The sequence below is a fragment of the Fusarium verticillioides genome, chromosome 7, assembly GCF_000149555.1.
Source record: "Fusarium verticillioides 7600 chromosome 7, whole genome shotgun sequence".
Taxonomy (NCBI): domain Eukaryota; kingdom Fungi; phylum Ascomycota; class Sordariomycetes; order Hypocreales; family Nectriaceae; genus Fusarium; species Fusarium verticillioides.
In genome coordinates, this window is record NC_031681.1 from 2,343,244 (window position 1) to 2,368,519 (window position 25,276).

Here is a 25,276-nt window from a genome sequence, read left to right on the forward strand (position 1 = left end):
ACCCCACGTCACAACGCGCTTCTTTGTTATGCTTGTCTTTCAAGCGATAATGCCAATTTATGCTTGACGTTCTTCCAACATTGAGGATTCATACTTCACATATGACCTCTGACGCAATGCGTCACTATTTATCAGGATGCCTCCGATTGTGATACTTGATTCTGACGACGAAGACGAGGATGAGAGCTTTTCTCCGCCCCCAAATATACAGGCACCATTCTCAATGGGACCAGCCGAGATTGAAGCTCAGACTGAAGCTACAAATGATTCTTCTGGAGGTGTAAGCCGTGCGACGACATCAACGAACCCGTCATTCTTTCAAAATATTTACAATGAGCAGAATGATGCAGCCCGTGGATATGTTCCAGAACCGACGGCTAGATCACATGATCAGGATCAACATTCAATCTCAAGCTCTGAGATGACAACACCAGCACCTTTCAAAAGAACGGTGACGGGACTGATTGAACCATCCTCAGTGCCGTCCCCAAGAGATCAAGCAACGAAAAGAGGACAGACCAACGGAAACAGCCCAGATGAATGGACTCAAGCCTCAACACCAGGCAGAAGAAAGGCGCCCATGGCTGTTATGGACGACCTGTGGGATGTACCAAGTTCACCTGATGAACGTTCTGTCAAGCCTAAGATAAATCTCAAAGTCAAGAATTCGAAGGCTCAGTCTGATTCCACCTCTGACTCTCGTCACACGCAAGAGTCGGACAAACTAGGAAAAACACCAAGCTCAAAGTCTGGGCGATCTGATGGTTCACCTTCAGGCAAGAAGCGTAGAAAAGGCAATCATACAGAGCCTTCTTTCCAAGGCTCCAACGATGTCGACTTGGTTGCTATCCCTTTTAGCCATGAAAACGAAGGAGGATACCACGAATCCGAGCCAGCGCCAACACCCAGCATGCTCCCACCAACATTACCAGTCAATCAAGACGATTCTTTCTTCATTACAACAAACCCGCTTACTGAAGCCCAGAAGCTGGAGTACGAGAGCGTGCAATTGCCTTCTAGCGACAGCCAGAATTACCAACTCCCTCCGGTCCGTCAGTTTGAAATAAATCTTGCGTCAAGTGGAGATGCAACAAACATCAATACTCCCAGAAGTCATGCTCATTATCTCATGAGTACCGCCCCTCCTCCGCCTTCAAGTGTGATGGATCCAAACAGAGCAGCGATCGGACAAGCCACTGGAAACAGGTGGGATTCATCTCCTGACGTCATCTCCGCCATCGATTCGCCTCCCAAACAAAAAGCCACGAGACAGCTAGAGCAGATAAGGGATGGTGACTCACCCAAGCCTGCAATTGATAAGACAACGGATGAACAGCAACCAGAACAACCGGAGCTTCCAGCCATGCAAGAAGCATTTGATAATTATGAGCCTGACGAGGTGGCTAAGACAAAGAAGTCAAGGGGCCGGCCAAAGAAGAAGGTCATCGACAAGCCCACGACAATGACAGAGGCAACTACACCTCGACCGGAGGTTGTCACGCCTGTGACGAAAACCAAGAAGAAACGTGGGAGACCAAAAAAGTCAGATCAAACAGACACAGAGGAGATTCCAAAAATTGATCCTTCGGCATCTACAAACGATGCCTCGCTATCTGAAGATGCTGTACGGCCAGAGAAAAAGGCCAAGATAGACATCGATGAGTCTGAAAGCAGAGATGAGCTAGCAAATGAAAGCGAGATGGAAACCTCACTGAAGAGCAAAAGTCGAGAAAGCTCTATACTGAAGGAATCCGATCCAAACATCTTTACCAAGTCTGTGTCCAGTTTGGGCGATGACACGGCGTCGAAAGCTTCGGATGCTGCAGCAGACGAGAAAGAGGAGAAGCCAGAGAAACCAACAATCACAAGCAGAAGCTCAACGCCCTCCAAGGGATTGTCAGCAATCATCAACAAGCCTGTCTATCGAGTTGGATTGAGCAAAAAGTCGAGGATTGCGCCTTTGCTGAAGTGTTTGCGTAAGGAGTAAGGACTGTTGACTTTTTGGGACTCAGCGGGGATGGTCGCTTGTCGATTGCACTTTTGGCGTTGTCTTGCTTTCGATATCCGTTGCTTAGGGAGGTGAAGTTATAGGTGATGGGTTAGGATGCCCGTCTTGATTAAGCATGGCGTTCTGGTAATCATGTTATTGACATTAGGGTAATAGTAGCTAGGATCATGATGATAGACTACTTGCTTCTGCTTGCAATAGAATATACATATCGAAAGCACGTTTATTGTTACCTTGTAGCCAGCATAAACCAACAATCTATGCCTTCATTTGCGTTGCTTCTGTCATTAGCGAGGATATTCTGCCTTGAGCCCCAGAGCTCAAACAGAGCCCATCTATCACTTACCTCCCGTGCCTTGAGACTGATGAATCGGTATCAAACATCGGCCTTTTGTCTCTATCCAGTGAGCAAATTGTTGATCCAGCATAACATCTTTTGTTTGACGGCTATTGCTTGGTGTATGCCTGAACAAACCGTCATTAGAACAAACGACTGACAGCATTACCACCAAAAAAAGCAATAAGAAGCGAGGACTAACAAACAAGAAGATCAAGCCAAAGATACTCATCAAACAGAGAGAAAAAGAAGGTGACTCGAAAAGTATAAACATCCCCAGACTCTCCCACCTCTGGATATCTTTTCCTCTCATCAACAACAACTTCACATATATACTTTACTCTAATTAACTTATAACTACTCTACACTCTACACTCTACACTCTACACTCTACAATCTATAAAAAATACATGAACCCTCACAAAACCCTCTACTCAATCCAATTTTCATCATGTCTGGCGTCGAGGGAACCACCCCCATGACCAAGGATGCTGCGGCCCGTATCCAGGTCAACGAAGTAAGTCTTCTTCCCTATGCCCAGCATACAAGTCAGTCCCCCCAGAACATAGAGCGGAATGCTAACACTCCTTGAAAAGGCAAAGAGTGACAAGGACACCGGCTTTGACGCGCGAGCTCAGGCTGCAGCTGACAAGAACGCCAATGAGGCGGCTAAGCAGGGCGAGGGACAGGGAGAACAGAAGAAGTGAGAAGTTTGAAGTGAATGGTTTTCGGAGGTATCAATGGCCATATGATTCGGTTGTGAAGAAAGGAAAGGGGATGGTTCTTGTCAACCTTTAGAAAGTGACCTATAGAGGTTACTTTATCGCTCAATGACAATAATTTGATGAACCAGATTCAGTAAACTCGTCTCCTCTCATAACTTGCTCTTTTCTCATGACAATTCTGTGAAGTACCGAGGTGCCCATTCTTGTTCCAAGCCAAGTCCATACAGATTTCAGGGTACGAGGCTTTCATATGTGCTCTATATAAGTCCCATAGTGTCTGGTCAGCAAGCTGAATGTCAGAGGCTCAGCAGAACGTGGCAGTATAATATAAAATGAGTAGATTTCTTATTCATGAGGACAACCAATTTGGTGTTCCCGTTAATATCTTCTGTCCCTTTCAGACTCCAGTCTCCTATTTCAAGGTATTCATGTCGCCACTCACCCCTAAACAACTGACTACCCAGATGTGATACTGGAGATAAATCACTAATTCCTAATAACGCCCATTCGTAATGCATACATGATTCTGCATTTGGTTCCTGGTTACCAACCATCCAAAATTGTCAGATACCTTTCCCAATAATCACTTGACCACCTGATATTCCTGCTTATTTCACCAACACGCACTTGGGCAGATTCTGTCAAGTTAATTCTCATCGTCCATTTGGTGAATGTGCTTCTTGACAAACTCAAATGAAGAGAAAAATATGGCGTTCACAACGCATGACCGGCTCATAGAAACTCCTAGGCCACGGTACATGTGACGCCTGAAGAATTCGATCTTTGGCGCTGGTTCGACCTTTTCCCCTTTGGAATAGAGTAATGAGTTTCTCTGGTAAATGCTCTTGGCCGAATCGATCGGGTCTGCCAATTGTCAGTAAAAGGAATTCACAATGAGGTGCAGCTCAACTTACAGATCATTGCCCACGATACTAAACCACACATGCCACCAGCGGCAACAACAGCCACTTTGTTACTGTTGGGATGATCGCCAGCCAATGTGTTTCCAATTTGTTTCCCGCTTTCATACACCATAAAATAGATAGCAGTGCCTAATGTGTCACGAACTACAAATTGTTAGCTAGTGCAAAAACCACATCATTCAAATGGCCACTCACGGAGATGAAGCTTCAGGCCAGTATACAGACCAAAAACACCTCGGTGTTTTATGATATTCGCCATTGTCCGCAAGGTGCCCTTATTTTGGTAGCTAGCTGCCACAGCGTGACTACCTTTATTGGTCGAACCGCGTTCAGCGAGCAGTACAGAGACCTGCGCACTGAGCTTGGTGAGCTCGAAAGGACAGGCGAGAAAGGTTATACAAGAGCCAGCGGTCGCACCGGCAGCGCCAAAGCATACAACCGAGTAGAGATTCGGATAGGTGCCAGGGCGATTAACATGGCCAATGATATCAAAGCCGAAGTTCCGCTTGACCCAAGCTGAATAAGAGTATTTGGCACGTTGGTAGATCGAAAAGGAGACGGTGCGGACAAGCGTTATACTTGCCATCGGTGCTGTGACGCCTGGAATGTCGGGTTAGTCAATTGCGACCGACAACACCCTGTCAATTGGCTGCAACATACCTCGAAAGAAGCCGCCAAGCTTCTCAGCATGATATGTTTTGCGAACACAGTCGAGGAATCCATTGTAGTGGTAGGTCTGCATGCGCGTCTTGACGCTGTCGAGTGGGAAAGCGGCGAGGGTAGAGAATGCGCTGGAAGAGCTGGCTGCGATTTCGGTTCGGTAACGTTTAACAAAACGGTTGGAAGGGCTATTTTTGGGTACTGCAGAGACGGCCGCACCCGTTGCAGTCAAAGCCGTGGTCTCGCCATCGCGTCGCCCTCCAGCGCCGAGAGGCATGCTGATGGCAGAAGTTGTTGCTGGAGATGGTGACGACAATTGCGAGTGATGGCCTGTGACATCTTGGTGGGCCAACTTAGCTCCAGTGGTCATTGCTTCCTCCCGTTCTCCGGGATAGAGAGCGATTGGACCTCAAACCGGAGCACCGACGAGAGGACACGGGCGTGCGCAGCCCAAGAGGTAGAGTATAGATATAGTCGAGATATAGCTTTAATTGGAGGCGCGGTCGAAACACGGCCTATCGAGAGCAGCCGTAGGGTCCATTCAGACGTGAGGCACCGGAGAGTCGAGTACAGGTATAGAGACGTTTGGATGGAAAAAGATGATCGGGTGGATTTAGAGGACCCAGATCGGAGGTCGGGGGCGGAGCGGCGTCGGGATATCGGTGGTGGGCAGCTCTTGACTTATGTCTCTGCACGGGCTCGGGCGTCCGGGTGCCCTCGGCAGAGGACGGCGACGACAACGGAAGCGACGATGCTGATGATTCCAGTACCTTTACACAGAAGATCAATTAAATGGGAAAAGATGAGAAGAGGAGAGTTGGAGGATTAAGGTCTGAGGCCAAAGGTGGAGATTGATCTAGCAAGTATGTGCAGTAGGAACTGACCTTACCTTATGGTGCGAGTTAATTGGTAGGAAAGGCAAGGTAGATCTTGACGGGAAGGAAGTGGTAATGGAGTAGGGGGGGGAGGCAACGGGTCATGCCTGCCTCCCGGACTTGCTACTTTTCTTCGGTGTCAAACTTCCAAACCAAACCAAACAGCCCCTCGGACGGGAAGGAACAGCCCACCCAAGTTTCAAGGTCGCGGGGTTTGACCGAGCAAACGCCAAAGACACAATCCAACCTCTTTCTTGGTTCCTGGCTCCCCCTCGATGACACCTCTTCGCGAAGATGGTTTAGAGCTTCCGTGCCCTGTAATTGACCCCTCCAATTCCCTGCGAGCTGCTGTATCTCAGTGGGTGGGTGCAACATCTGCCGGCCGGGGGCGTTCATCACATGTTTTTGGGGAAGTACTCGAAGTGACTTTACTTATACTACCTGCGACAACGACGTTCTTTCATCAAGGCTTCAATTTGAATCCTTGTCGATATTAGAGCTTGAATAGTCTCACTATTGACTCCTCAGCCGAGATAACGTCCGCCGGCCCATTTCCGCGGATGCAATAACACAGCACAAGTCTCAACGTCCTAATTATGACCCGGTATCCCATGTCATCAAGCGGACTTCAATGTCCGGGTAAGGTAGCTCGTTAGCTACCTAACCTTACTTAGCGTTCGCCCAATAGCGACCACTGTAAATCCTCACCCCGCAATCATAGGTTGCATCATTTGGGGTTGGACAACCGCGTTGACCTCAGCACGAAAGGACCTCTCTTTGGCTGCTCCATTGTTGTGCTTCACAAACGATCACCACCACCAGGACCTCAAAACTCCCAAGATCGACGCCTCTCGATGCATTCAGCCGTTGAGACTTTTGGCCATCATGCATCATGCCTTAAAGAGTAGTTGACTCGGCAGGATAAACCCAACCATTACAACCACAATGATAGCGAGTAAACCATGTATGGTAATGCACACATCTAACACATGGAGCAAGCGATTTCTTGCGCGAATGCAGTTGTGGCTTATAGTTTATACAAGTGTTGGTTGTCATTTTGACAGCTCGCACGCTGGTATGCTGGTACTGTAATTTATTCTACTCGGAGGACAGACGTCATCCTTCCTCTCATGAGGTTCAGCAAGATGACGAGGTCGCCATGGTAGACCTGCACACGTCTCTCACTCGTGGAATCACTGATGTGAGGTCTGCAGCAGGGCTCGGCTTGCCTCTGGATGGTCTGTTCCCCGGCGAGCTCCAACTAGGAGAGCTTGACGAATCCCAGATCCAAGGTCTTCTAGACTACATATGCCACACGCCTGTGTCTCTGGTGACTCAAGATCCGGTTGCTGTCTCAGCTGGAGTATCCTCTGCTGGGGTTGCCTGGCCCGTGGTGCCATTATTAGGAGTATCATAGCTTGCCAGCAGACGCTCCTCTTCCTTCTTCGAACGGACAGCCTCTGTCTCTTCACGAAGCTTCTGCAGATTCCAGACATCGTCATCGTCACCATCATCGTCGGAGTCCTCCTCATCTCTCCACTTGCCACTCTCGAACAGAGCACGACCAGTGTTCTCCTTGGCCTTGCGGGCTTGCTCCTCGGCTGCCTTCTTGTCGAGGCGATCCTTCTTCCACTTCGCGAATGTCTCGGGAGTGACTGGCGTGAGAGTACCGGTGAGTTTGTGTCGCTCAGACTCCAAGAAGTCCTCGAGGGTGAGAGTCTTGAGTGGTGATTTGTCCATAAGCGCCTTTTCTGCTGCTCTTTGCTCCTTGGTCTTCAGAACGAATCTAAGTTGACGTTAGTGTGATTGCCAAGATATTTTGATGAAAGAAGCCATACCCAGGTGGCAGCGCATGTTTATACTTGCACTTATCTCCGCCGTTAGGGCAAATCCAGAACCAACCGTACTTGCCATCCTCAATGGCTTCGATAAAGTATTTGCACACTTTGTCGGTCGTGGTTTGCTGGTTGCCCTTCTTGGACAAAACAACACTTCGCAATTTGTCTTCGTCCCAGTCTGCTGAAGTTTCGGCCTTCTTGTTCTCATCCTCCTCTCCTCTTGAATCGTTGTACAGGTTCTTCTTTTCTGTCTTACGCTCAACGGCAAGGTCGTGTGAAAACTTGCACTTCTTGCCCTTCTCACAGTTGCCTTTCTTGTAAAAGATACACACAACTGTCTTGGGATCAACACCAAAGGGCACCTTCTGGACTTGCGCTGGTTTGTTCATCATAGCCTCCAGATCTCTCTTGGCTTGTTCAGCCGCCTTCTTCTCACGCTCACGAGCCTCCCTCTCGGCCTGTTTTTTCTTCTCCTCGGCTGAGCCACTGTTCTTGAGGTTCGCCTGCATACGCGAAATTTCCCTCTGAGCAGCACCTCCCTTCTTATTTTTCATACCAAAAGTTCGGTCCTCGACCGTCTTTGGGGCCTTCTTGGCCGCGGGCTCCTTACCCTTCTTGGGAGGCATGATGGGCAGTTGATGGCGGGGTAATCGTAGGTATCAAAAAGATATTCGATGGGATTCGGACGATCGTGAGGTCCGTTGAGGGTTTCTATCGAGGTATACGCCCACGATTTCGTGTTGGGAATGGCGAGAGGCTAAGCCACCAAATCTAGGTTGAAAAAAAGACGAATGTCGAAGATTGCTGATAGTTGGTGGGCTGGGCTGCCTTGGTGTGGAGGATGAAGTCACAGCTAGTCACGTGGCTGCCGAGACTTTTCTTCAAGGGCAATTGGCTGTACAAGTGCTTGTCTGTATGTCTGTTGCCAGGCAAAGTATTATGAGTTACATTATTCAAAATAAATTCAGTAGTTTAGTTTCTCTTCATATCTATTGCTATAGAAGCTAGGTAATTCTTGTCCGGAATGCAAAAAAGAACTGCGTACATATTGAAAGAAAAAAGTTATTCTCACCTGGAAACCTCACAGTGGGGATAGCGAGTCGGGAAATCTTTCAACTGCGGGCCGCGCTAAGAACCCCAGCAAGAATACGTACCTGTCTCTGCAACGCGGACACTTTAGAGCTCCATCTGGCCAGTTGAAGCTCCATATCCAACATCTAGAGATACAGCTTCCGTCGCGTCCATCCCACTGCATTGTCACAGGTCACTACGAACATTGACTCATTTCTGTTTTCTACCCAAACGACTCCATTCTAGAATCAATAACCGGTTCGTCCTATCAACGCTGGAACGCTTGCGCGCAGGCCAAAGTACTGATCGAGAATCATCTAGCTCCCCAAGGGCTACGCAGCTTCCCGTTCATCACCTCCATCGCCGCAAATATGATCTCAGACAACGATCTCTACAGACTCGCCATTTTCTTCGGCACTACAGCAATGATTCTCATTGTTCTCTACCATTTCCTCGAAGTCAACGCTGCGAAAGATCCGATTGAAGCCGGCAAGGAGGGAGCGTCAAAATCACTGTAACTGCACAGTATCACGATTACTGCGCATTGTAATTTTTTACGAGAAGGGAATATCCAGTTTGCAGCAAAGACTGCTCGGCGTTACGGAGAACTCTTTGGACGAACGATTCCGCCTATTCGGAAAGCAGAGCGTGGGTTCGATACAACTAGACTAGGGGGATTATATGGATCTTATGCTGAGAGATTTTCAGCTATCTGCAATGCTATACTGGGAATCTCTTCCAAGAAATTGTCTCAGTCGACTTGAAGAAAGGCAACTGGGATAGGGGATTTGATGGTACACGCCAACGCCAGCCTATCACAGATCATATTTGCCTAGCATGAGCTATGCACGCTTCCTTAGGCAGATTTCTGCTAAGCAAAGAACAAACAACACATCTTTGTTGGTCGTTTGCTTCCCTCCTTGGAATTGCGCTCGTTTGTATTTGTGATGAAACTCTGTCTTGTCGTGCAAACTGTCCCTTTTGATACATGTCCCTATTCGCATTGTAATTGGTGCCAGATGTTTACAGTGTGGCGGTGCGAGGCTTTTGACACTAAAGGAGACTAGCTTTGGTATAGCGCCACATCTAGACCCGCGCGCATTGAGCTGATTAGGCAGTAGAGGGCAACAGAAGGAGCAGGAAGCAGCGCCCACCCCGTGTTTTTCTGTGCCTTTGTCTCCCTCCTTCCCTTAACTCCCTCTTCCTTTCAACCTTCACCCAACTTCACTCAACTCCCAACTTCAGCCGATACACGCCCACTTCTCAACCCAGCCCAAACAAACTCTTCTTACTCGGCCGCCTTAATACCTCTCGCGCGCCTTTTATTTCTTCTCAAGCCTTACCAACTTCTTTTCAAACCCCATTCCACATTCGCGACGTGCACCGTCATCGCGCTCTAGTCTTTACCATACTTAATCGCGTCTTTGACACCAAATCGCACGTGCCATTCGATATCTTCTGCTGATCTGACCAACTGCATCAGCTTGAACAGCACATACAGCTTTTTCCTCGCGGGCCTGTCCTTCTCAGCCCGTCTTTGACCTACTCTTACCCACTTCACACACATCATCATCATCATCATCATCATGTCTGGCAAGCTCGATCAAGCTCTCGATGATATCACCCAGGCCCAGCGCCGTAGCGCTCGCCGCCGACCCAACCAGCGTCGTGGTGCCGGACGCCCTGCTGCGGCTGCACCCGTTGGTGGTATCCAGAAGAGCACCAAACCCGCACGCGGTGCCGGCGCAAAGCCTGCTCCAGCCAAGGCCACTCCTACCAACAGTGATAGCAAGATCATTGTGAGCAATCTGGTGAGTCGCAAACACGGACTTCCCATTGTTCATATACTAATATTTTAATAGCCTAAGGACGTCTCGGAGCAGCAGATTAAGGTATGTTTCCGTTGCGGCCCTTGAAGCCCTCGGACTTTGTTCGACCTGTTCTCCTTCGCCGCTCTCATTTTTTGCCTTCGACGTCGCGTCTGTCCGACCAGTTTGTCGACTTAGCCTGGGCCTGGAGCTATCGGACGCCCATTCTCCTTCTTTGACTCCGTAAAACCTGGAATATGGTACTATGTCAGAAGTCGAGATCACCCCTGTCGCGCAATGATACTGTAGGAGTCGCCTGGTCAGCGTTCCTCACCTAGGTAGCGCCGACTTTCCAGGGTAGAGGCTTGTCATGACGATATGCGTATTTTACCAGCCAATGGCCAGCGAATTCCTCCAGATGAAACCTTTTGGAATACCGCAACTACTTTGGCAAGCAAGCAGTGAGCACATACAGCAGCTATCCCTCGCAGATCTTGAGACAAAGTTGTGTCGGCTTGAACGAATTCTCTTTGGGGAAAACAGCGGGTTGCTTGTCTATTTCTGAGCATATTCTCGAATACTACACTTGTAGTATACTTGGGCTGGGTCCAAGTTGTGGGTTACTATACGAATGAGAGCCATGTGGGTGTGGCCTGGTGCACTTAAACTGATCTCGAACCCTTGCTGGGCTGAATGAGGGCTCTGTCTTTGTCTCACTGCTCTGCTTGCTAGCTGTCAACCAACATGATTTCCAAATCCTGGCGACGTAATACTCTCCCGAAACTGGAACGACCGAGGCTCGATGACGGAATGACGATTTTTGTTCAACTACACTTCGGAAGACTAACGCTATTTTCCCCCGATAGGAGTACTTCATCCAATCCGTTGGTCCCATCAAGCGAGTCGAGCTCTCCTACGGCCCTAACTCTCAAAGCCGCGGTATCGCAAACGTGACCTTCCATAAGTCCGATGGCGCTAGCAAGGCCTTCCAGAAATTGAATGGTCTTCTTGTCGACAACCGACCTATCAAGGTGAGCTATATTGGCACCTTGAGTCGCATCAGTAACTAATCTGAACAGATCGAGATCGTTGTCGGCGCAGCCCAGGCTGACAAGGTCATTCCTACTGTCAAGACGCTTGCTGAGCGCACCACGTACGTGAATCATGCTCCCCCATTCCGGACAGCCACTGACCAGTGACATAGCCAACCTAAGGCCCAACCCAAGTCCGCTGCGGCTGACAAACACAACGCCGGTGCCGCCAAGGGAGCCGCTGCCAAGGGAGCTGCTGGCAAGAAGCGCCGTGGTCGCAACAGCCGTCCCGCGAAGAAGACCCAGGAGGAACTCGACTCGGAGATGGCTGACTACTTTGACGCCTCGGCCGCCCCTGAGGCCAGTAACACTGCTGCTGCGCCTGCACCCGCACCAGCTGCTACTGGTGATGCTGACATGGATGAGATCGCTGTATGTAATGTTGTCCTTGATCTACACAGTTGATACTAACTTGATGCTAGTAAATTCGTCAAACGCGCCATAACAATGGCATGAGACAATGATAAACTACAGAATAAGGGACCTGGTATTTTATGGACATTTTGCGGATGGATACGGTAGTTACTCGGTTTAGTGCTGCAGCAGATTGATCCGAAATGAAAGAGGAAGAAAGGCCCTCGGGGTCGAACAGCGGAGCAGCCGGTTTTGCATTTGTTACTGTTTGGTCTCAGTTCTCACCCTTGACGCATCGAACTTATCAGTTCGGTAGCCATGTCTCAACGTTGCTTAACAGCAACCGAGGGACCTGGAAACTAAAGTGTATTGTACAACAGATGGAATAAGAAGCGCTTCATACACGAATCTCTGTTCAGATATGATGACATGCATCCTATGATAAAGTATACGGAGGATTCGACATATCTTCTCCAGAATCATGCTTCGTTGTTGAGGCATCCCAGTCTCTGAACCGAGACTGATTAACTTGTTCGTGTCTGAGTGGTCAATCGCCATTTATAATTCTAACGCGACGCCCATGCCAAGCAAGTCATGAAGGGGTCCAAACGTAGACCTGCCTCAAGCACGAGCCTTGAAATCACCAGGCTAACATTTTGACGATCACATTGACCAGATTTTCAACACAATAGTAAACACCGTGCGTGGGCTTAACAGTTTTTCCATTTTTTTCTTCCATATCGTAACGGGCAATGTAGTCGTGACTACATATCCGAAAAATACGCCTGCCTTGGTACGGCACAACGCCAAAGTTACACAGCCTCATCCTGTACTGTAGTTCAGAAATGCTCCTCTTTGGCAACGTCAAACATTCATGATTGAGATATTTAGTCCTTCTTCTCGGTGGCAGCAGGGGCAGCGGCGGGTGCGGCCTCCTTCTTATCGTCGCCCTCGAGGGCAGGCATGTCGTCGTCGTCGTCATCCTCCTCGTCGAGCTCATCACCGGCGCCCTCGGCACCAGGGAAGCCAGCACCGCCACCTCCCAACTTGGAGAAGTCGATACCGCCAAAGTCACCACCCATGTCTCCCATACCAGGCATGCCGCCTATTGAAATTTGTTAGTCACAGGGTTCTGCGAGGCGCAATCAATTGGGATATGTTATAGACTTACCCATGCCACCGAACTGAGAGAAGTCGTCCTCAGGGGCCTCGTTCTGCTCATCCTCATCAACCCACTTGTCGAAGTCGGTCTTGAGGAAGTGGACGCGCTTGGAGTCCTTGAGCAATCTAGGCCAGTACTCCTCCTTGAGCTCCTTCTTTTGCAGCTTTATCTCAACATTCTTGGCAGTGTGGTTGATCTTGCTCTCAGCGGGGTCGATCTCGCCCCAGAATTCGAGCTCGACATGGTACTTCTTCTTGAGAGTGGATGAGGTGCCGGTGAATGTGAGCTTGGTGGGCTGAAGGTCGAGAGTGAGGCTGTCCTTGGGCACATCAGGGACAGAGATGGTAAGGTAGATGAAGTTCTTGGAGGCGTCGGCGACGGAAGATCGCTGGGCCCAGAGGACTGCGGATGGTCAGTGGTTGAACTACAAGTGATACTGGGTGTATGCGCAGAATACGATCAAGATGGCAGCCGAGGAAAAGATTAACGGTAGGTTGCATCTTGAAGGCAGCATCGAGAGAGGGAGGGGGAATACGAGCACAAGGCTGGGGCTAGGCAGGAACGAGCAATGACATACCTTCGGGGTAAACAGTGTCAGACATTGTGAAGGTTGAAGTAAAAGGGTATCTTATCGTATCGTGAAGTTACGTGGAGGAAGGAAAACCAGACGGAGAAGAGAGAGGGAGGAAGAGATAAGGAGAAGAAGGCGAAAAGATGTTGCAGATGCAGATGTAGCAGATGCAGCAGAGAAAGAGAAATGGAGACGGAATGGATGAGTTTTTGGTGGGCGGAGGAGGTGCAGCTTTAGCTTCTGTACCTAGACTACCTTAAGGTAGCAGCGTACGCAGTGGGCAGTACAATTTAGTACCTAAAGTGAATCAATCCGCCTTGAGGCTTCGCACGTTTGTCTGGTCACAGGCGGGATGGTAGAATGTCTAAGAAGGGGAGAGAATAGAGGGGCAATTGATCAGCAGATACCTCAGCTGCCACCCAAGTTATAGTGTTAGTCAAGGTACTCCCTTACCATAACTTTTGAGGGCCCGCTCTGACGTTTGCCCGCCCCTTGAAAGTGGCCAGCTTTTCTCCACTATTACTGGGCTGTAGCTCCTAGAAGGTGCTGGAGCTTTGTCACCTCAGTTGGAGGTTTGCTGCGTACAAGCAGCTACGAGACGTATCCATATGTAAATCCGGTGCGATTTTGGCTCAATTCTTAGGCTCCTTGCATGAGACTCGATAACAATCCCCTTTAAACAATCAAAGGCCATTGATTGAAGTGGCTCTTTATCTCTGGATTAGCAATGGCAGCCTAGTCCTACCTACACGCGGCCGGCGTTCGACCCATGGCGGGGTAAGCACCTCACGCTGGAACCGGAGGCGAGCCAGTGCTGATCTTAGCGCCAGGTTCCAGGGAAGCTTTCAGCAGACCTCTCACTAAAACCCCTCCGGTCCCTGTATTTGCTCGTGAACCAATTAAACCTCGGCCTGCCTATCACCTCAGCCTTGAGGCTAGTATCGGGCGAGCCTCACCACCATGACCCAACATCATCAACGACTGGCTGCGGCTGATTCGACGACATCAAGACGCTTCGAAGTCTGGTAGTTCTACGGACGGCTTAACGGATTTATCAGCTCCCACATATAGATCACTGTACTGTACCGTACTTGCACCTCCACACGGGTTCTACTCCGCCATTTGGCCATCTTTGCAGCTGCGTCATCGGCGCGGGCATTTCCTACTCCCTTGTCCATCCAACCGCCAACATGGAAACATTCAAATCTCTTTTCGCGAAGCCTGATCCCCAGGCACAGGTATATACACCGGTCTATACCAGATTCCACATCATGTTCTAATATGTCTGGCTGTAGATGCGCAAATGCAATGCGTTGATGAGGCAAAACATTCGCAAGATCGATCGAGACATCCAGACTGTGAAACAAGTCGAATACAAGACCAAGAACCTTATCCTCCAAGCCGATAAGCGAGCCCAGCGCGATCCATCACGCGCCAAGCAAGCCCAACAAGAAGTTCGCGACTTTGCTCGGGAGCTCGTTCGCGCCCGAAAGACCTCAGCACGCCTCATCACATCCAAGGCACAGCTCAACTCAGTGCAGATGCAGGTACAGGAGGCCTTTGCTGTACGAAAGATTGAGGGATCCATTCGAGCGAGTGTCGGTATCATGAAGGATGTCAACTCGCTTATCCGTCTACCGGAACTGGCTGGTACCATGCAAGAACTAAGTGTGGAGTTGATGAAGGCCGGCATCATCGAGGAGATGGTCGAGGACTCGCTTCCTGCTGACGGCGATATGCTCATGGAGGACGAGGAGGCCGACGGAGAGGTTGACAAAGTCTTGGGAGAGATCCTCAAGGACCGCAAGCAGCCCACTCTCCCTGTGGCGCCTGTACCGGAGCCACAGAAACCCCAGGAGGAAGAGGAGGAGGAGGAAGATCCAGAAGCTATGATGGACCAGATGCGCAACCGGTTAGAGGCACTTCGAAGTTAGTGTGGGTTTGGTGATGATACTTGCTTGGTTAGTTGTTGCTCGAAGATGCCAGTTGTTCTTCATCATGGGAGGAGTTGGGGGAGTTTGGCGTATCTACAGTTTTGGCTACACTCGATCCTAAAAAGACTTGTTGAGGGCTATAGGGTTGGTTGGCATCGCATTGCCCGTAGTTTTCACTACGACGAGATATAAAACCATGTTTCAAATGCTACTTCAACCTATTTGCTGTGGCCACTGTGTGAGGTCTTGTTCCGGCTTCGATCAGCTGGGCACTTGATGAGCGTGAATAACATGTCTCCTTTACACATCGTGCTTGTGATGTTAGCATGTTCTGGATTTTCCAACTGGCCGTGCTTCGAGAGTCAGTATTGTAGCGTATTGCAGTCTTTGGAAGAGCAACATGAACTTACGGTTTGGTCTTGAAGAGTCACTGAGCACCAGGTCCAAAGCTCATTATGCGACAACTTCACAAACAGTGAGAGCATTACAAAAAGTTCACCAATTTCATGCTTTCATATGTTCTAATATCAAGTTGAGCTCATTACGAATGCCTCGGGCCTCCTTGGGAGATGTACCAACACTCCAGTTCTGCTATAAACGTGTCACTGAATACTGAGACTTGACGTTCTGATGATAAGTGCATAGATGTAGGAACTGCGGAACCCAACTAGAACCAGATATCAAGAATACTCTGTCCTGCCCAACTTCTTTGTGAAGGATACTGCAGTGTTTACTGTGTGCTTACCTGCCGTTGAGTTACTCAACGAGCAAGTCCACGAACTCAATAGTTAACATATAGGTCGATGGTCAGCATGTAATGTGCTGACTTATCATCTCATGTAGTGATTGATCTCCTTATACTTAATCTCGTCGTATTCTCCCTTCTACTTATAGAATATTGTATCCCCAGGGATATTGACCACTATGTCTATCTATACACAAGTTCAGCTAAAGTGAATGATCCAGTTAAGGCCTTGACTAGAACTCAACCTCAACATACCAGGTTCCAGAATAACATATGCTCTAGTTTTAAGTATGATCCAGTTCTTCGTCTTGTCTAGAAGCCGTCGATGCGGATAACTGTGTGTCTTTTGTTCATTGAGTGTGTGAATAAGTAGCTACCGGCGAAAAGGACAGTATAACTTGATGCTTCTTTTCATAATACTGTGGTAGAGATGTTACGTGGAGATGGTATTGTAATCAATTTACGAGCTGCAGATTTGTTTGTTTGCTTGGGCATGTGCCATCGATACGATATCTGAAAGCAAGTTTCTTCTTACTAACTCCTTTATCTCGTCGCATCAACAGATATATCTTCACGTCAGATACCATCAAATAATCAATCGGATAATACTATGTCGGGCCCAACTCAGAGTTCATCCAGGATACCGACGATTGCGCCTCCAGACCTACTACTATCATCCGCAATGTGTTCAACATATCATGTCAATATAGCGGCCTACCCTGAAGCACATATTGCCTCATGGTGAGCGATGCCCAACGACCAATACTTCAGAAGCAGTGTGACACGGGGCAACAACTCTAGTCTCGGCCGAAAGTTGAGTTACCCGATGTCATCGCGGTGAAGAAGGGGAAACAAGCAGGTTTGGCCGATGTGTTGTTGTTCACACCGGATAGTCACATCCGTAGATGGCCTCACTTCACCGCAATCAAGCCGCTGCCGTAATCACAACCATAACCACAACCACAACCACAGCAACCCAATTTGAAAAAAATATCCATCGCCTAAGCTGTGACACCCTACAGTCACATCACGTCACAGAATTCAATTTAAAAATTTTCATTTGTGACTCATTTCCCAAGGACAGCTGCAAGGGACCAGACCAGATATAGCAGCTGCTGTCGTGTAAGTCAGACCCGCCAGCTCAACACTTTGACGATGGAGAAATGCGCGCCAACTGCAAGCCAGCGCATATAAGCAGGTCCGTCCGTCTGTCTGTCTGTCTGTATAACCTGAATATTGGGAAAGTGCATGCATGAGGGTTATTAGTGTCGTTGCTGTGAGTAAGAATGTCTGCATGGCTGGTTTCAAAAGGCGGTATGCTGGCCGGCTAAAGGGCCTGTATGGCTACAGTTACAGCCATGGCTAGCTGAGTCCGATGCGGTGAAGCTTGAGTGCAGCAGAATCTTGAAACACATTCATCGGTGTAGGATAAAAGAGTCAAGTCGAGCCAACGACTCGAGATGCATATGCAGCAGGGCAAGGCTGCATGAGAGAACGCACACGCATTGCAGTGCAGTCGAAGGCGTGTTGTTATCTCTTTTACCCGGCCCTATCTATCTATCTATCTATTCACTGACTCTGATACTGACACTCAGCATCCATAACTGACCGCTTCTCGAAGCACGATTCAACAAGGTGACAGCTCACAAAACAATATTAATACGAGAGGATTCAGGAAAAGAAAAAAGTATACACTAATGTATCGGTAGATTAATCAGGAGAATCGTAGGGTCAAAGCACAACAAAGACTAATTGTTTCCTCCCCCTTACTCAAAACATCAAGCAAGGGCAAGAAAAGTAAAGTGCCGTCTCGTCTCATTGTTCGTGTCCTCATATTCATGTTCATAGCGGGAACTAAGAGGATCTTCCCTCGTGGATCGATCCCTTGGCTGACAATCACCCACCAAACCCTGGGCAGGGAGGATTTGCTTCTGCGTGGGGGAGAAGAGGAGACTTTGGTGGGATGTGATAACAAGGAACGAGGCTAAGTGTGATGTGAGCTAAAGCAGCGGATGCGAGATCATCGGGACGGTACGGCAAGCACCTGATCCGAGCCTAACGCTGTTGCCGCGTGAGACATGCTCTAATTATACAGGGGCAAACAATTTACAGTACAGTACAGTACAGGTCCAAAGAGCAAGGAGTTTGGTTTGTTGATTATGGCTTTGCTAGGCGTTGTATCGGCAGTTTGTTTGTTGTATTGGACAGCGGCATGGCGCTGTCACAACATAGCCCATCCAATCAGACTCCTCCAAAACTTGAGGAAACAAAAGAGATAACTATCCCCTCAAGCCCTGCAACCCCCGATACCCATGGCTTGCGAGGCGTGAGGCTACAGCCAGTGATTGCTCTAGCTGCTTCGTGCCTGAGAAGAAGGCGAGATTAGAGCTCTCACTGCAGTTGATGTTGGCTTGATGTGCTGTGCTTTGCTGTAAAGCGGTCAACCCCACGAGACCGCCTATACACCCCCACCCGATATCACTTCAGCAGGTGGCATGCCTCACATGGAGTGATAGATTGGGTGCCCTCCGCCAACACCAACACGGACACCAACAGGGCTGTACTGTATCAGGAGACGGCCAGCTCAAAACATCCAGGCCGACTTCGGATGAGAATACAACCCAAATTCGATATCACACCTCGGGCTCGTAGACAACCCGGCGGGGGCGTGTACTAGAGTATCGAATTTGTTTCAATGACGGCATCATAAGGGGGAAATGAGAAGTTCCTGCCATGGAAAACTCATCACACAGTTGGGAATCATGATTCCTCGATAAGAGATTATCATAACGTCTTCTGCTCAGTGACATGTCTATCATGACGATCAATACATACTGTTGTTGAAGAACTCACCTCCCCTCTAAACCGGAGCAACACAAGCGAACTGTAGTAGATGCAACGATGAAATAATCGACTGAATTACCTACCCTTGAGCATAAGTCAATCGTAATTGATGGTTTATGCGTTTTACAACTGCCTACCCCGGATTCTCAGGTGATCGATCCCCCAGATGACGAGGCGTTGCTGGCTGGCTTACACCCAATTTACATGCTACATGGTAATCGTCATCGCCAGCCTCAGCCTTGGCCTCAGCAACTCAGCCCCAAATAGATACATACGAACTGAGAATACCTGTAATAATCATGCAGTACCTAGATGTAGGGGACCTCACAAGGAATCACCACGTAGCAAGCAGGCAGCAACGAAACATTGGATTGTTACAGTTCGGGGGCCAAGCCAAGCATCACGGGACCAAGATACGACGATACTGATAGCGTAATCAATCAATCAATCAGACTGCGGAACACCGGGACGATGAACCTTTTTCAACTGCAGGTGAATTCGGGGGCGAGAGATCCGAGCCAATCTCTGGTCAAAGCATGGGGGAATGCGAAAAGTATTAGGGGAGCACAACGAGTATGTAGACATTGTAAGCAGCCACGGCGTCCGTGTCGCGAATGCAACCTGGTGTGATGCTATTCCTAGCAGACGTAACAGTAACAGTGAAGGAGTGAGTGAGTAAGTACATAATTCGGAGACCGTATTATCTCAGCCTCGGCGTATTACAGAGTGAGCATTGCATACGACACGGCATCATATCATACCCCCGACCTCAGCAACAAAAAGCCACAGTTCGGCTTCGCATACCATTTCTGCTATTTACGCCGGATATCTCGAGATGAGTGAGATTAGCAGCGACATATCATATTCCGACGTACGTCATATTGATCTCTTTTCTGGACATTTCCCACGACGCGGGTTTGGAATCGCGATCCTGGGGTAAATCAGAAGGGATCTGTCCAGGCTTTGGACGAAAGAGGTAACCAGTTGCGCTGAGTCGTGGCGTAGGCGGCGCTCCCACGTTGTGGCGTACGTATACTTCACTTCATACCTCGGTGACATGCTTCGTCTCGCAGGTTCCTTGGCAGTGAAATGACTGAAATGACTGAAATGACTCTGTTGTTCGATAATTGCTTTCTTCGAGGTTGCATCAAAATTCAGGAATCTCAAATCAGCTGCGTCAGGACCATTGTTGCTGTGGCCGGAAACAAACAATGGATGTCTCAACGTATGCAGCGAGAGAGTCAGAGACAATAACACGTACATACGTCAGTCAAAACCTGTTATCATCTGCGACAAGTCTCAGCCAGAACCAGAAATCGTAGACATGTTTGATTGATTTCGTTAATCAATTACGATTCAGTTCTTTGGAGACTATTGAAACTATTGAATGTCGAGGAACTCACTGATCAACAGTGCATACATACTCACTCCCCCTGATAGCCATTCCGTGAATGATGCATTATCGCGATGAATGAAACGTCAAAGCTGTCAATCGCGTGGCAGACTTGACTCTCAGACTCTGGAAATGGAAGTCCTACACGAGTCGCTCACCCACGTTGCTTTGATAGTGACAGCGACAGTGACAGCGTCGGTGTCGGTGCCAGTGCCAGTCTCGGTGACCTTCCCAGGCTTCCCTTCTTCCTTAGGAATTTCCGACATCACACGCCCCCTCCTCCCATTCGCCCGTTACCTACCTAGACTCTACTCTACCTAAAAGGGGGAATTTCCGGGACCATTATCGCTTCTTCCCCAGCTTCGGGCAACTCTACTCGTTTTCCCGCAAGCCACATTCTGCTTTTGCTTGTGCTTGAGCTTGTGCTCGATAGACCTCGGGCCAATTCCGGCAAAGGTCCACGGTTAGAATCCGATCTCTTTTTTTAAGAGAGATTGCTCACTCAACTGCTCGCTACAGTACCGTCGGTACTCTCCCCGCGGTACCGCAATCGCAACCGCAACCGCAAACACGTGGAAATTGCGGAAGCCAACTAACTCTTCAGTATCGCCAAGAACAGAATTAAAATCCGGGAGGCGTTCCCCCCAGACCCGAGGTAGCACGGAACACAGTCCGAGGTTGGAAATATTTTTTGAGTTTAGACGTTTTGAATGATTCAGGAGCTGCGCTGCACCCTGAAGGATGCATACTCTGTACATAGAAATTTCTTCATATGACAGATACTCACTGACACTGACGCTTGCAATGATTTCATGACACATGCAACATTGTGGCTGTCGTTCTACGGCCCTTCTACCGATCCTTCTAGTGTCCACAACTGCATCTTCACCACCACAACTCTATGCTCCAGGCCAAAAGGAGAAGGTGGACAGCATTTCAGGGTGGCTTCCAAGAAAGAAAAGGAAGCTCTAATGGAAGAATTGATAGAAGCCCCTCCGATAAGGATCCATCTCTGTCCCATTTCCCTCTCGGCTCTACTTACTCCGGCGCATCACTGACTAACAAGCCCCCATATTAAAGGGGGTTCTTTACGTTATGAGCGACTCATGAATGAGGTCAATGCAATGCCTGTCGGGAGCAACTCATACATGGCAAGCCTTGGCTTGAGAGAACCGCCGGTTCGGGTCGGGGGACCAGGGCTTCTCACAAGCGGTAGACTTCAAGGGGTTATGCCGTTATGGACGCCTCAATCCTATCGCGGCAACGGTAAAGGAAGAAAAGGCTGGTCAAGCCGCCAGGCCAGGGCAGGCCAGGGGCTTAATTCTATTTTACAGGCCCCTCGGAAGGTGGGAATAGTATTCCGTCCCATGCCGTCCATTCGCCTGGAGCGAGCTAGGAATGGCAGTCCGCCGTCCGGAGCTGGGGTTTTGATTAGGGACGAATCGTCAAAGCAACGCCAGACAGGGCAAGGCAAGGCGAGACGAAGCAGAAGCAAAGCAATTGGGCAAAGCAAACAACAAAGTTTCAAATGCAGCAGGAGGCCGTGTCCGTGGTGTCGGATACTTGCTTTTGGGCATGGGTTCTGAGTCGGTTATGTCGCAAGGAATTGTGATATAATACGGGAGAATGTTACAGTACTCTGTGCGCCGGATAGAGTCGCAAGCGAAACCGTGTAAACGGTCGAAACACTGACTGACTCTTGAGAGACCAAACAATTCTTCAAAGGGGCTTGCAGTCGGTACGAGAAGGGCTAGTCTTTCGTTAGTCAAGCATGCGAGACCAGTAGAGCATATCGCCATGCAGACTCGGAAACCGATACAGTGTTAGCTATGTAGAGTGCCTGAGTGCCTGAGTGCCTGATCCAGCCTTCGATAAGCTTTCCCTTAGCCTTGGCACTGTAACTTGCTGATTCAGTATCTTGTCTCTTCCCGCGGGATTCGATAACAAACAGGTAATACGACAAATGAAGGGATTGATGACGTTTGCTTCCTTGGCTTGTTCTTGAGACTCTTATTGCAAGCATTGTCGCATTAATCATCGTTATCAAACTCAAAATTCCCCAGACACCAGAACCCAACAGCGACACGGGTCACCCCCCAGCCAGCGGGATATCCAGAGCTGGTAGACCTGGCCGGGCCTGGCGGCTGCTGCAGTGTTAATGACCGATCTCTGACCGTAGCATTGGGAATTTGGGATTGGAAACTTGGAACTTGTCAATCCCGGGACAGCACCCGGCCGCGCGGACCGCTGTAAGGATCTCATAGCTGTAACCACTAACAAAGAACCAAGGTCCAAGGTCCAAGGGCCAGGCTCAAAAGGTCCACCTCAGCGAGATTGCTCGGGATGAAGAATTTCAGGTGTCAATTATTTGAATTGCAGTGGAAATTCCTTCCTTGTGCCGAGGTGGAGTTATCTAAGGTAACGTGAGAACAATTCTTCCATGGAATCTTCCCTGTCAAAATGGAAGGCCAATCTTGTCGGCGAGTAATGTAGAGTTGGTGTTTCCCCAGACCCGGCATTACATGGAAAAGAATGGACCTTGGGAGTGGCTTGAGTGAAGGAGAAAATAAGTGGCGGTAGAGGAGGAAACACAGAGATAAGGTAAAGAAAATTGGACGTTTGCCATGACGAAGGTATCGCCAACGGCGCAAAAGGCGCGGAGAAAAAGACCCTGATACCCCATATCTGACTCATATCACGAGTTATTCCCGCCGTAGCTGTAGTCCTTCGGTTGATCACCGAACAAACTTGACCGCCGGAGCCTTTCTCCTCCTCGGCGAGCATGAATTGCGTGCTGTGTTGTGCTGCCTCGCGGATAAAGGTGGAGTGAGGCGGGAATACGCAGGGTCTTTTCGGCATTGCCTTCGCACTGTCGTTGGTGCAATTGAGGACCAGAGCCACTGGAACCACTTGTATCTCCAGCGATCAACAGGCTAGAAAGCTGCTGTGAATCCAGACGGCCAAATAAATCCATTATCTACAAGGTTCACTACGGGCCAGACCGTTAATCATGAATATCACTGATCAGCAGCAGCTCCTCTGTCTGATAAGCAGATCTATCAACGTTCTGGGCTGCTCGGCTAGGAGCAAATGCCCCTATGTGCAGCCCCTGCGACTGCAACTGCGACAGCTCCAGACTCTCACAGCTGTGTTTGGTTCGGAGGAGGAGGAGGGGAGGGTGAGGTGAGGGCTCAAACTGCAGATCATTTCTTAGCCAGAGTGCGGAGAAGCTCTTGAAGCTGTCTCACTCATCCTCAGGCGAGCACATCCGACAGCTCAAGCTCACCAATCTGATGTCTTCCGACTCACAAGCGACAGCGCTAGATTCGGATCACAGCTCTGAATGCACACTCGCATATATGTGTTGTTACTATCTAAGTTCTCCTGTTTCCGACATGTCGAAAACGTTCCTCCCTTCGACTCGACCGGGGCGAGACAAGCGCCGAGGGAGAGTCAGTAGTTCAGCCGAGCGCCAAGGCCATTCGGCGAGGAGTAAAGGCTTTTCACAGTCTAGACAGTCAAGGAATTAAAAAAGCTGAATCCAAATTAATGCTGTACATACTAGAGAAAGGCCGAAAGGATTACGGAAGGGAGACCGCCACAAGGTGGAGAAGAAGCCGCAAAAACCGCAAAAGCGGCTCCGACTGTGGGTGCGGGTCTCCGAAGAATACGCCGGCGTATCGCATGTGGAGAGTTTGAGAGAAATATCACAGTCTTCACCAGGTTTAAACCGTTGCCAAACGTAAGCGAAACCATATTGCTTTGTGTAAATGGGGAACAATTGAGAAAAGTCTTCACTTTTTTCGCTTCTATCCAAGATTCTTGCTTCTTCCACCGGATTTTGAAATTGAATATTGTGCCCAATGGCTAGGTTGGTTAGGATCAAACCCTGCAGCTGTACCACCGAGATTCCTACCGACCAAGACGTCGCGGAGAAGAAATACAGTGCCGTGATTGGCTACCAATATCGATATCCATGCCAGCTAGCGGTGAGAGGGATGAGCTGCGATTCGTGCGCTCAAGCAGCCTGGACAAAAGGGGAAACTTGCTGGCCCCGGGGGAGCTGTCCAAGGTTTGCAGGCTAAACGGGCATGCAGGGTAAAAGAATGCTCGGTCCGGGATTGATTTCTATGTATGTACAGTGCACTTTAAACTATAACCCTAGTGGGAAGTTGGGAAGACGAAGAACCTTTGAACTTTTTTTTTACTAGGCACCCCCTGTGCCCTGGGGGATATTGGGGGTTGATGTTTCTGGTATCCTGGAGTTTGGGTTGACAGCTTCTAGATTGGGAGAGGAAAACGGAATAGGTTGCGATAAGACGCAATATTAGGTAGTCTAGGTAGGCAGGCTTCGGCGGGAAAAAGACCGAAAGGTCGGAGGAGAGAGTTTCAAGATGTGTAGCCGTGGTTGTGTGCCTGTCTGTCTACCGAGGATGCATACATATGTACATACTGTACTGTATTGGATGCATATGATATGATTTGTTGTTTACTACTGAATGGCTGCTATTGTTTATGCCGTTGACCGGCGGTGAAATTGAACTATCCTCGGCCTTCCGCAACTTTAGTGGTTGATGGCGCAGCTGGATCGGACAGTCGCTGCAAGATGGTACCCCAACCGATTGATAGATGACTCTTCGGATGGTCGCTGATTGACTGTGAGTGGTAAAACAATTAACCAACTACAGACGAATATTCGCTGGCATTGCAACACCACGAAGCACGTATGTACGTATCCAGCAAATAGAAACGAGTGCCCTCTGCATCAAGGGAGCGGTCAGCGATTGATTGATTGCGAAATGCAAGCTGTGCCCTACCTCTACCTGCATTGGATCGCGCATCTTGTCTTGGCCCTTGCTTGGAGACAAGACCAATCCAGCAATCCCTCAATCCTGCGAATGCCCTCCCTCCCCCTCTTCCCAAGTAGGAAAAAAGAA

The 25,276-nt window shown here is 49.1% G+C and overlaps 9 protein-coding genes across 11 annotated transcripts; 6 read left to right on the forward strand and 3 right to left on the reverse strand.

The window, feature by feature from the left end:
* The first annotated feature begins 44 nt into the window (after window positions 1–44).
* Window positions 45–2,230, forward strand: FVEG_11501 (hypothetical protein). Of its 3 annotated transcripts, none has more exons than XM_018900783.1 (2): window positions 45–287; window positions 341–2,230. In XM_018900783.1, exon 2 carries the CDS (start codon window positions 422–424, stop codon window positions 1,985–1,987), a length of 1,566 nt encoding a protein of 521 aa, XP_018759113.1. In that variant the 5' UTR covers window positions 45–287; window positions 341–421; the 3' UTR covers window positions 1,988–2,230. The 3 variants fall into 3 exon arrangements, with proteins under 3 accessions (XP_018759113.1, XP_018759112.1, XP_018759111.1); XM_018900782.1 differs by having other exon boundaries at window positions 45–280; XM_018900781.1 differs by having other exon boundaries at window positions 45–2,230.
* Window positions 2,231–2,796: 566 nt separating this feature from the next.
* FVEG_17039 (hypothetical protein) lies at window positions 2,797–3,052 on the forward strand (the record flags this gene model as incomplete). The annotated part of the gene is made up of 2 exons (XM_018906279.1): window positions 2,797–2,862; window positions 2,942–3,052. 2 exons carry the CDS (start codon window positions 2,797–2,799, stop codon window positions 3,050–3,052), a joined length of 177 nt encoding a protein of 58 aa, XP_018759114.1.
* A 333-nt stretch (window positions 3,053–3,385) lies between these two features.
* FVEG_11502 (hypothetical protein) lies at window positions 3,386–5,606 on the reverse strand. Its single transcript, XM_018900784.1, has 4 exons — window positions 4,654–5,606; window positions 4,189–4,593; window positions 3,985–4,137; window positions 3,386–3,934 (listed from the first exon to the last, which is right to left on the reverse strand). The coding sequence occupies exons 1-4, from the start codon at window positions 5,021–5,023 to the stop codon at window positions 3,717–3,719; spliced, it is 1,146 nt and encodes a 381-aa protein (XP_018759115.1). The 5' UTR covers window positions 5,024–5,606; the 3' UTR covers window positions 3,386–3,716.
* A 128-nt stretch (window positions 5,607–5,734) lies between these two features.
* FVEG_11503 (hypothetical protein) lies at window positions 5,735–8,215 on the reverse strand. The gene is made up of 2 exons (XM_018900785.1): window positions 7,367–8,215; window positions 5,735–7,314 (listed from the first exon to the last, which is right to left on the reverse strand). Exons 1-2 carry the CDS (start codon window positions 7,990–7,992, stop codon window positions 6,864–6,866), a joined length of 1,077 nt encoding a protein of 358 aa, XP_018759116.1. The 5' UTR covers window positions 7,993–8,215; the 3' UTR covers window positions 5,735–6,863.
* Window positions 8,216–8,528: 313 nt separating this feature from the next.
* On the forward strand, window positions 8,529–9,442 carry FVEG_17040 (hypothetical protein). The gene is made up of 2 exons (XM_018906280.1): window positions 8,529–8,695; window positions 8,759–9,442. The coding sequence occupies exon 2, from the start codon at window positions 8,809–8,811 to the stop codon at window positions 8,953–8,955; it is 147 nt and encodes a 48-aa protein (XP_018759117.1). The 5' UTR covers window positions 8,529–8,695; window positions 8,759–8,808; the 3' UTR covers window positions 8,956–9,442.
* A 100-nt stretch (window positions 9,443–9,542) lies between these two features.
* FVEG_11504 (hypothetical protein) lies at window positions 9,543–12,166 on the forward strand. The gene is made up of 6 exons (XM_018900786.1): window positions 9,543–10,248; window positions 10,300–10,329; window positions 11,112–11,276; window positions 11,325–11,398; window positions 11,450–11,708; window positions 11,759–12,166. Exons 1-6 carry the CDS (start codon window positions 10,024–10,026, stop codon window positions 11,759–11,761), a joined length of 756 nt encoding a protein of 251 aa, XP_018759118.1. The 5' UTR covers window positions 9,543–10,023; the 3' UTR covers window positions 11,762–12,166.
* On the reverse strand, window positions 11,915–13,790 carry FVEG_11505 (hypothetical protein). Its single transcript, XM_018900787.1, has 3 exons — window positions 13,430–13,790; window positions 12,862–13,254; window positions 11,915–12,795 (listed from the first exon to the last, which is right to left on the reverse strand). The coding sequence occupies exons 1-3, from the start codon at window positions 13,452–13,454 to the stop codon at window positions 12,578–12,580; spliced, it is 636 nt and encodes a 211-aa protein (XP_018759119.1). The 5' UTR covers window positions 13,455–13,790; the 3' UTR covers window positions 11,915–12,577.
* Window positions 13,791–14,290: 500 nt separating this feature from the next.
* FVEG_11506 (hypothetical protein) lies at window positions 14,291–15,769 on the forward strand. The gene is made up of 2 exons (XM_018900788.1): window positions 14,291–14,661; window positions 14,719–15,769. Exons 1-2 carry the CDS (start codon window positions 14,614–14,616, stop codon window positions 15,355–15,357), a joined length of 687 nt encoding a protein of 228 aa, XP_018759120.1. The 5' UTR covers window positions 14,291–14,613; the 3' UTR covers window positions 15,358–15,769.
* A 7,580-nt stretch (window positions 15,770–23,349) lies between these two features.
* On the forward strand, window positions 23,350–24,085 carry FVEG_11507 (hypothetical protein; the record flags this gene model as incomplete). The annotated part of the gene is made up of 2 exons (XM_018900789.1): window positions 23,350–23,522; window positions 23,905–24,085. 2 exons carry the CDS (start codon window positions 23,350–23,352, stop codon window positions 24,083–24,085), a joined length of 354 nt encoding a protein of 117 aa, XP_018759121.1.
* Window positions 24,086–25,276: the final 1,191 nt, after the last annotated feature.